Genomic DNA, 10,871 nt, shown 5'->3' with positions numbered 1-10,871 from the left:
TGTTGTATAATTTCCGTGCACTCTACTCAACTGAGTGCCTTGTGATGATTTTCCCCTGCGCTGCTGACATTAGCGGTAGTACTATTCTGGTTTCTCACCCTGCTGCTGGCTGAGAGGATTAAGGCTAAAAGACTCGTTGGATTCCAGTTGCAAAAAGGCCACTAGTACATGGGAAACTTGGAGACTTGGGTTTGAGTGGTCTTAGGGGAATTCTTGCAAAGATGACAAAAAGCCATTTCCAAGTATAAGGGAGCTAAAATCTTATGACTTGCGAGGCTTCTTAATAAAGCGGCTGGATAACCGTGCCCGTGTGTGGAAATCTTACTTTAACCTTATTTCAGGGAACAGTTGGCTGACATTTTAGTTAAAATTTAAAACAGCCTGTGACACACTGAATAGGAAAACCCTAAATTTGGAAGCTTAAAGGTTGACTAAGCATTAAGCAAGAAAATAGGAGTATAATGACAAGCAATAGGTAAGCAGCCTAAGCTCCAATTCTCGAAGAATTCGTGTATGTTATGTAACAGCTATCATAATATAACATGCATGCAGAAAATATTTTCTCTTTGTTTCTTTGCTACCGAAGTGTTAGGTAACTTTCATTCTACTGTGTAACCAAGGACTCGCTCAGCTCATCTTAAAAACACTGTCACTGTGTCTATCTGTTCACACTATCAATCCTGGTTCTCCTTGTGCAGTATGTCATACAGCTTCATGATGGATAAAAAAGGCAAAACAACTAACTGACAAGCTTAAACCCCATATTCAACTACTAGCCAGATGGGATACTTCAGATTTTGAATGTTTCTGGGCAAATTGGTAGGAGTCATGTATGTGCTTCAAAGGATAAAATTCGTACATTGGCACATTAAGGTCAACTAATAGCAAATGGTAGAAAATGCTTAGCTGTAGGAAGATTTTTGCTACGGTAAATTTTCAGCTTTACTCTTCCTCATTTAGCATGGTAATAAAATCAGTGTTTGACAAGAAAACCATGTAATACTATTTGGATGTCAGAAGAATGAAGCGGGGCGGAAAAAAATGATATGTTCTAGAGAAATGTAACAAACTTGCTGTGAATGCCTCACCTGCAATTAGCATCTTCTTATTTACATTTGCGTTTTGGCTTTTTGGTGAAGTGTTTTTATATTCCTAGCTCAAGTGGATGAGTAGTCTGCAACGAAGTCTGGTTTTGTTTGTTACAGCAATCCTACTGATAGCGTTGTTCTTTCTAATTAGATAGGTTAGGAAGAGTTTAAGATCTTCAAAAAAAAAAAAATACTTGAACAAAATATTTTTCTTTGGTCCCAGCTCAGGCTACCCAGATAAATGACTGTTAGGGGAGGATAAACAGTTTAAATCCATTCATAAGGGCTCTGGCAAGCAACTTCAAGATTGCTACATCTCCCTGGGATTGCCCATTTAAAAATGAGAAAAGTGCTTCTCATTGTATACTTGTTTTTCTTCACGGAAGTAAATGTCAGTTAAAAAAAAAATTATTGTGACTTGCTTTTTTTAGTGCAGCTTTTCTTTCACAGCTCCTTTTTCCTAGCTGAAAGCCTACCATTTCCACGTGATACTCAGAGCCTTATTTTGACGTAAGACGCTCTGAGGTATTTCATATAAAATGTCATGGAAATTCTGATGTATGAAGAAGTAAATAAAATACGTGAAGAGTAAGTTCTACTACCTTAATTCATAAATATCCTCAGAGTTTGTACTTTGCAGCTGAAGTCTTGTATTACACAGACTGAACCCTTGTGCTTATATGGGAAACAGACATTAAGTGCAAAATGAAGTTAAAACTTACCTTAAAACAGTTCCCAAGAAGTTAATGATACTCTAATGAAATCTTGACTCGGGGAAAAAGGCTCTCTGGGCTGTGGCATTTATCTTGGCAAAGCCAGGTGCTCTAGTTTGTCAGTGACGGTTTCTGCACTTCTGCTTGTCACGTACTTCAGCCTCAGTTTGGAACTCTGTGTTTGGCTGTTGCTGAAGCCTCACTCTCTCTCTGGAAGAGAAAGCAAAGATGAGCCCTGCCTGCAATGAACTGCAGACATAATCCTTCATGTCCAACTTAGTGAAACATATGATGCTATGATAAAGTCTTTCTGAAATTTACAGCAAAATGGGAGAACATATTGCCACATTTTACCTTTTTAGATTAAAAGGCTCCTTACGTTACAATATTTCCCTGGAGATGACACTTTTGAGCCCTCTGATCTTTCCTGTGACTTCCTAGAGACTTCCTGCACTCAATCCTAATCCGTGTTGAATTAAATCGACCAGACCTAAATGCAACAAATTAAATGAGCTCTGAGTACTGAACAGCAGGGAGGTACTTCATGTATTCATTCTGTAAGCTACTGTCCTGCCTATGTGCTATTAGGGTGCCTGCCATTTTTGTACTGTCATGCTGCGGTTGCCTCCCGTTCAGCTGGTAACTTGGTACAAACCCCAGATCCTCATCCCATAGTGCTGCCACGCAGTCAGCGGTTCCCCTGAGTTTTTCCTGCCTCACTGCATACTGCTGTGCAGCGTGTCCCCGTTGAACAGCATTTTGGTTTTAAGCTGGTTTCCATAGGAAATGGTCTTTTGCAACTAAAGTGCCTGGCTGGCACTTGGCCTTCGCTTTCCCTGCTATTGCTTCCTCCAAAAACATTGCTTTTCATTAAGGCAGAGGTCACTTGTGACCACTTCCCATTCTCTTACTACTTTATGTGCCCTACTTCTTAATTCTTAAAAATAGCTGCTAATAGCACTTCACAGAGTTGGGAGCGTTCACAGTTGATCTTTTTACATTTTTTTTTAGGCAAGAACAATTTGTTTGTGTCTGCCAACAGCTTTTTCTGATCCACTGAGTCGTAGGATAATCCATGCATTTGTCTCTTCCTTATTTCTAAGACACTTACAGAATGAGGCACTGCTATTTTTGCCATCCCTCTGTGGCTGCATTTTGCAAGCAGGATTGTCTAGCTTTTCAAGCAGACCAGAGATGCTACCATTTTCCAGGGTCTCCAGGAAATTTCTGCAGTTGACTCATCACTGAGTATAGAGCTCAAGACAAGGGAAGAACAAATGTTTTAGCACTTACCGCACTACATTTTCTTTTTCTGCAACAACGTGCTTCTGTTCCTCACGTCTCTGAAGGTTCCTCGTCTTTGTTTGAGCTTCTGAAGCCTCAGAGGATTCTGTGATGAGATTTCACACACACAAAAATCAAGATAACAGAACCAGATGGTTGTGCACAAAGGTGAAGCAGTGTTGGCTGGCTCCAGTGGTTACTACGTTTCCTCCATGTGGCCAACATAAAAATAATTGCATTCGTTTCATAATTATCTTGAACTGTTATATTGTAAAAATGGAAAATTGATTTTCCATATCCAGTGGCACGAGGTTGTCCCGGTAATGCTGCGAGACTTTATACTGCATATTTGTGTATGGGCGCTGTCACTGGCATTTCAACAGCGTATGAGCCTCAGGTGTTTAAAAACCCAGTGTGTGGGAACAGGGCAGTTTTTCACTAGTGGAGGCTCTTGCTTTACTTCTTTGCAGATTTTCCCTGGTATATTAAACAAAGTAGGGAGGCCATGTCCTTATCAAATTACCACGTGGAAGGAAATTACTTTTACTTGTCATCTTGTCATATTTATGCATTGCATTATTTTTTGCCTTTTCTTAGTTGACTTTTGTATCTGTCTTCCGCGCCTCTCCCAATTATTTATCACTGTATGTTTTAGCTGGCAAGTACCTTCTGAGAACACAAGGCACTGCCTTCATTTTTCCTTCCAGCTAATCCTTTTCCGCCTCAACTTCAACATAATAAAAATCCGTGTACCTTTTCCGTTTCCTGTAAGCTACAGTATTTCTATGGCAAATTCACCGTGTCTGCTACAGCCGCAGTGATACAAAATTTCATTAGGGCAACTATGATCGGACTACCTAAGACAAACAGACACAGCTCCAGTTTTGCCTCAAGGCCGTTTGCAACTTCTTGTTTGTCAGTTACAAACAAAAACTATTCCACAGTTCATTACTGAAAAGACTTTGACAGCTGTTGCTTTACAATATATTGTCAGAAAAAGAGAGAAAATCCAAGATACATACCCAAAAAGTAATTATAAAATTATTCCTCCTGCTTTTAGTGTGATAAGGTATCATTCAGTTGTCTTAATGAACAGAATTGCGAGTAAGTAATTCACTAGAATACCGCCGCTGCACAGGAACGACCCACAAGGGTTTGTACTCCTAGGACCAAAGCCTTATATTAGTACTACCCGCATAACAATTTGTACTTGTAAAAAGCGTAGCGAAAGCCTGCGTAGCCCGCGAACGGTTGTGTATATAAGGTGCTAAAGCAGCAATAAAATCTGAACCATAGATACTCCTTCTCTGTTCTCGCACGGAGGAACAATGCTCCTCTGTCATGGAACGACAAAGAAGTTCTCTCTCTTACCATCAGAGACCCCTTCAAAAAGCAACTACAGAAGGCAAGCCACCTCTGTCTCACCTGCGGGGCTGTTTTGTGGTGGCGCAGGTCGTGTTCGTCACGGGGACTGGGAACGCAGCGTGAGGCAAAAGCCGTCTTCCCCAAGCTGGAGTGTCTTTCTTAAAGCACCACCTCTGGGAAGCAAAGGATTACAGAAGAAAATTAGCGTTAACTTACAATAGTAATAATAAAAAAGAACACATTTGTGGCTGTCCTATTTGCAGAGAAATGTTGGAGAACACAAACTTAGGTGGAACCCTAGAGAAGCCAAAACAAAGGAGCCAAATACACGTTTATTTTTGTTAGAGGGTGACAAGGGGCAGAGGCCCTGACTTTTTCCAGACTCTTGGGATTGGGTGTATTGCTACTCTTTGCCAAATTTTTCAAAACTGGATGGGAGACCTACCAGGAGCACAAATCTCGCGCTTACTCTGCACAGGGCAGAATTCCCATTTTCTCGCAGAGCTGCATTTACTGTCTGAAATGCAGCAATTAGTCTAGGGTAGCTCCATCCCTTGCTTTGTTCGCTCCAAACCTGTAACAAGCGTCAGATTACTGGCACCGTCTGCTCCGTTCCTTGCTATTTCACTTCCCCTGTGTTCAACCAAGCTCCTGGCTTAGTCTCATCGCTAGCCAGCAGGAAAAGAAGGCTTGAACGCAAGAGCCTTCACATTTCTAACTTGATTAATACCGTCGGTTGACAGCCTCAGTAGTGAGTTAGAGCTACAGAGCGAACGCCGGTGTCTTAGATTCCTTCTTACAGATTTGGGCCTCATCCAGCATAGCCACGCCAAGCTAGGCACCCCGTTGCCCTTCCCAGTGAAGGAAGCTGCTGGGCTCAGCTCTGCTTCTCATCTAGACGGTCATCTCCCTGGGCAGGGAGAGGCTGGGCTCCTCTTCCTTACCACCCTGATAAACTGGCTGGGGGAAGACAAGAAAAACGAGCAACAATAAGTCTATTTCTTGTCACGGGCCAAAAGGGAGCGCGAGAGATGCTGAGCTTTAAATGGGGTTTTAGTGACGCAGCATCTCCTGGGATTTACAAAGCGCAGCTCCAGATCTGCGATTAAAGGAACAGCGTAAACTACTGTTGTCAAATATCTGTATTCGAATTCTGCCGACACTCCTTCATCTTGGGCGTGTTTGTGTGCAAACGCATCAGCGCCCGCTGTCTCGAGCGAATAGTACAATTGGCATTAAAACACTTTCCACAGCAGCTGACTCCGAGCTCTGGCTAGTTAAAGCATTTGGCACGTAATACATTTGAATAAAAGTATTTTCAATCATTTTGAAAATCCGTTGACTAAAAACAATAAAGATAAATAAACAGTCTTTCTCCATAAGGACAGCCAAAGAGAACGTACAGCTATTACAGCTAGATCATATACACTGTTTTGTTAAAACACACAAGCAGCTATTTTTTTGTGAGAGATTTCAGATTCCTGTCTACCTACTTTAATGTGCAGACGTTTTAATGAACATGTAAAAATACAGACTCATTACAAACATTGTACTGCTGTTGACTTCTAAAAAAGCAGAAGAAACCTGAACACGCCATTTTTTTCACTACTCTGCTTGTTCCAAACCCGAGGCATATCAGAATAAATATTTTTTTACAGCACTTCCTGTCTGGAAGTAAAACACTTGCAGAGGCTTTGATGTTATTGAATGTCACTGACAAGCAAAACATAGAAAAGCTGCAATGCTTTCCTGAGAATTAGGTGTGAGTAAATATATCAGGGAACAACAGGCAGAGACAGAAGGTAAATTAGAAACTCTTTTAAGTAAAACCCAGCGAGAAGAATGAAGAAAAAACACCCACCCTTTTAGTGCTGGTACCTAACACTCATTTTCTTTGCCTGGGGAGAGGGCTGCCCTACGCGGAGTGATAACAGAACGTCACCTTCCATCGTTTCTCCACAAATATGGGAAAACCAGCATGTGCCTCATCATCAGGCATCTGGGGAGGCAGCTGAAACCTTAGCTGCAGAAAAAAGGGCCCCCTCCATGTTTCCTTTCATAAGGAAAGAGGTGTAGCCAGCACTCTCCTTCCCTCACATGCAAGCTTATCAGGATTTGGATACTTGTGCCTTAATTTAAATTCCATTTATACTAAGAAATTTCTAAGCGTCCTAAAGGCACCTGCACTCATACGTTAATTTTACGCCTTTTGCCACCAATTAATTTCGCTGTTCTTTTGAGTTAGGAACACCTCCATCCCCCTGCCTCTTTAGGCGTCTCCATCCGGTAAATAAAATAAACGTGGAAAAAAATTTTGAGTGCTGCTGCCACGTCAAATTATCTGGTGTCAGCTGTAAACGTGAAGATGCCAGCGTCGGCCTGTTATGTAGGCTGATACCATTTCTATGCGCGTCGTGTAATACGCACGTTAGAAGTTTGTCACGGTTAAGGTTTGATTTAGAATTTCAGTGCAGTGTCTCGTATAACCATAGGTGCTGCAGGGCAAGAAAACAGATTGTGGCCTACAAAGTTAATCTCAATCAGCTGAATTTGGAAGTAAGTTAGTTTGGGGCGTACAAATTCCGTACCTGCTTTAAAATGATTCTTTCCGCTCTATCAAGCGGTGGAATAAAAAGTCTTGCGTCCCTTAAGTTCAAGCTATCACACCAGCAAAAGCATTGCTACTGCAACACATCAGGAATAGATACTTGTAGCTTAAAACCAAGACGATATAATAGCAAGAAAATTCAGACTTGAAAAAAGCCCCTCAGAAAAAGCTTGTTATTTTTACCAACAGTAATCTAATCAAATATAAAATGGGAGAATTTACTTTACAGTGTGAATAAACCACGTGGGAAAAGCATTACTCACATTTTATAGCAGGAAAACCGCAACATGGAGAGATTACGAATTCCCCCAGATCACACAGGAATTCAGTAGCAGAGCGAGGAAATTCATCCAGCTATCTTGCACTTCAGCATGTTTTAAACACAGTGTAGTCCTTCATGTTTGCAGACTCATCTCCCCATCTGTGTAGGCTTGTAAGCAGGGAAGTAAAATCAACTGCGGTCTAATACCAAGCGTACACAAAAATATTTCATTTTTAATAAAATGGGATTGGATTTGGATACATTCAGGCAGAAGGTTTGTGCCACTTCACAAACCTTTAATTTAATCGCTGTTTTTCATGGCTCAGCAATCTCCCTGTTGCCTAAGCGTCAGATTACTCAAGCTGTTGAGTAAATGGATTTCTCAAGAATTGTGATTCCCCCCCCCCCCCCAAATAAACTGTTCAGGTTGTTGGTTTGTTTACTTGACACAACACAATAGGCCAGTTTACATCCTGTCTGGCTTTCCTCTCCTTTGGGAAAGGAAGGACTTAATTGATAGAGCCTGCAGAAGGAGGAAAGCCTTCAGCAGTCTTACTGGTCACTTTTGTACGCCTGTGTCATAAAATCAAACTAATAGTATTTGTTGCTTTATTTATCTGGAGAGGCTCAGAACACGGACTATGAAAATAAGCCATGGACGGATGAGTATACATAACCTTTGCATGTATTTCAGCACACAGGATATCCAAACTAGTCACGTTTCTTCAGATCAATTTCAAGCGTACTAAAATGACCTTTTTAAAAATATCTTTTAAGGCACATTATAACATGAGTAAAAAAACCGACTCAGACTCCTCATTCGATTGGCCTCACGCACTGGATTATAACGGGACATACAAGTACCTCTACTTAGAAGGCAACGTCTCCTATGTGGACTTCTACCTTCATCAGCCTTCAGTGGCAGCTATCTTCATCATCTCTTACCTCCTAATCTTCCTGCTCTGCATGGTTGGCAACGGAGTGGTTTGCTTTATCATCCTGAGGAGCAAACGTATGCGTACAGTCACAAACCTTTTCATCTTAAACCTGGCTATCAGTGATTTACTGGTGGGAATCTTCTGCATGCCAACCACCCTCCTGGACAACATCATTGCAGGTAGGCTGGTTCGCGCCACGTGGCAGAAAGAGATCGAGGGGGACGCGCCCGCGTTTCTGAGTGCTGGCCTCCCTAGGGGCCCTGAGAGCTGGGGGCGTATTTCCGGGTGGGCTCTCTAGGCGTTTCAAGTCACTGGAAGTCAGAGGTGAGGAAGACAAGCCTCTAACCCACCTTCTAACTGGGGCTGTCCTTACTGACTTCCACACCCCTCGTCTTTAGGAAGGGGTTCTCCTACTACCCAGTTATATGTCTAGGAAGGCTTGGCAGATGCTATACGCCAGATACAATCAACTGTAGCGGTTGATTCCCTTTCTTGTCTCGAGATCTCGTTTTAACGGGATGTTAGACCACAAACGTTTGCTTTGCTGTTTTTTGGAACATCAGAAACTCACCCGAGGTATTTGGCAAAGCGCTTGCTTAAATAACCTCTGCCTCCCTAACCCCTGCTACGGCCTAACAGAGCAAAAGCAGCGTATTAGTACTGGGGCGGAAATTTCCTCTTATGCATGTAAGCATAGCGCTGCAGCGAGACGGCGGCGATTTCAATTGCCTGTTTCCTTCCAGGATGGCCGTTTGGCAGCCTGGTTTGCAAGATGAGCGGGATGGTCCAAGGAATCTCTGTTTCTGCCTCTGTCTTCACTCTAGTTGCTATTGCCGTAGACAGGTAAGATGATACAGGCACCGTAAACTGTCGCTTTCATCTCCCTCTGGCCACCTGACCATGCTGAGGTCGATTCGCTAATCCACGCAACGCTGCAATAAATTAGATGTATTTTGCTCCTCCGCTGGCGTCTCTTAAAGGTGGTACAGCCGGGCTACACCTGGCTGCCTAGAATTGGTTCATTCCTTAGCTATTAAGCTAGGTAGCAGAGGCACTAGTACCCGCTTTGGTTAAACGAAGTAGCAGAAGCAGCGGGCTGATATGGAGACAGATGAAAATGAGGAAATTTTAACAGTAAACGTGACTTTTTTTTTTTAAGATTGTTTTAACCAACACAGCTCTTAAATGGAGCAACTAAATGCAACTCCGCTGGTTCCTGCAGGATGAGGAGATGATTTCATCTATACTTTTTAAAAAACGTACAGTTTAAAATGCGCGTGTATGCTTGCCTGTTTGATTAAGCATTCCTTAAATGGCTTCTCCACACATGTCCCCGGGTGTCTTTGCCACAGGTTTCGATGCATCGTTTATCCGTTTAAGCAGAAGCTGACCATTCCAAGTGCAGTCGCCACTATTGCGGTCATCTGGATTCTGGCCGTCGCAATCATGTGTCCTTCTGCAGTCATGCTGCGGGTACAAGAAGAGAAGCATTTCAGGGTGATCCTTGGCTACGGCAATGAAACCCGCCCTGTCTACTGGTGCCGGGAGGACTGGCCTAACCCGGGAATGAGAAAGATCTATACGACGGTTCTGTTTGCCAACATCTATCTGGCTCCCCTGTCGCTCATTATCATCATGTACGCTAGGATAAGCATCGTTCTCTTCAACACAGCAATGCCCGTGGTGGGAAAACACAGCTGGGACCAGGGGCACAGCGTGTCTAAGAAGAAACAAAAAGTCATCAAAGTGCTCATTATCGTGGCTTTGCTTTTCACCCTCTCCTGGCTTCCCTTATGGACTCTGATGATGCTCTCAGACTATGCCAGCCTTTCAGATACCCAGTTGCAGATCATCAACATTTATATCTATCCCTTTGCTCACTGGCTGGCCTTTTTCAACAGCAGCATCAACCCCATCATCTACGGCTTCTTTAACGAAAACTTTCGCCGAGGCTTTCAGGCAGCCTTTAAATTTCAGCTGTGCTCCAGGGAGATCGTTCACAGGGAGGTCTATTCTCAGCGAGGCCAAAGCAATGCCATTTTGCCAGCCGCCAACTACCAGACACGTCAGGATCAAGCTTGTCAAAATGCTAAGGAGGAGGGGAAGACAGTTACAAAAGGAAATTGGGTGAACAACCAAGAGGATTTGATAATGGAGGATCTAGAAGAGCCCTGCAACGATGGGATTAAGTGAAACGTGCTACGAACTACCTAAACGATTTATATCTAGCAGAGTTTATTTATTGTGTTGTGAAACTCATACTCTGTAAGCCCTTTCTAACAAAAATGTCAAGATGTTTCTGTTTTGAACAAGATAGGCAACTTGCATAATATCTGAACATTTGATATAAGCAGGAAAGCCAAATTCAGCCCTTTGCATTATCAGGTTAAACCAGTGGCAACTCCCCTGCAGTCAGTGATGACTCGCTGCTCTTGAACTGGGCTGGAGCAAAACCATGATTAAAAGGGGATTACCTTCTATTTATTGTGACATAAGAGGAAAAGAGAACTATGATTATTGACTCGGATACAATTACTCTGGATATTCAGCGATGACGAGAAGAACATTCATTCATTTTCTTCTGCGAATCTCTCAGAGGAGCTGAAACAGGGT

At 42.7% G+C, this 10,871-nt stretch overlaps 1 protein-coding gene across 1 annotated transcript; it reads left to right on the top strand.

Annotated features, from left to right (window-relative positions):
• The first annotated feature begins 8,070 nt into the window (after positions 1–8,070).
• Positions 8,071–10,451, top strand: NPFFR2 (neuropeptide FF receptor 2). Its single transcript, XM_009818931.2, has 3 exons — positions 8,071–8,437; positions 9,002–9,101; positions 9,611–10,451. Exons 1-3 carry the CDS (start codon positions 8,071–8,073, stop codon positions 10,449–10,451), a joined length of 1,308 nt encoding a protein of 435 aa, XP_009817233.2.
• Positions 10,452–10,871: the final 420 nt, after the last annotated feature.

The sequence above is a fragment of the Gavia stellata genome, chromosome 19 (assembly GCF_030936135.1).
Source record: "Gavia stellata isolate bGavSte3 chromosome 19, bGavSte3.hap2, whole genome shotgun sequence".
Classification (NCBI taxonomy): Eukaryota; Metazoa; Chordata; class Aves; order Gaviiformes; family Gaviidae; genus Gavia; species Gavia stellata.
Note: the sequence above shows the minus strand (reverse complement) of the source record. Positions and strands in the feature narration are given on the sequence as shown.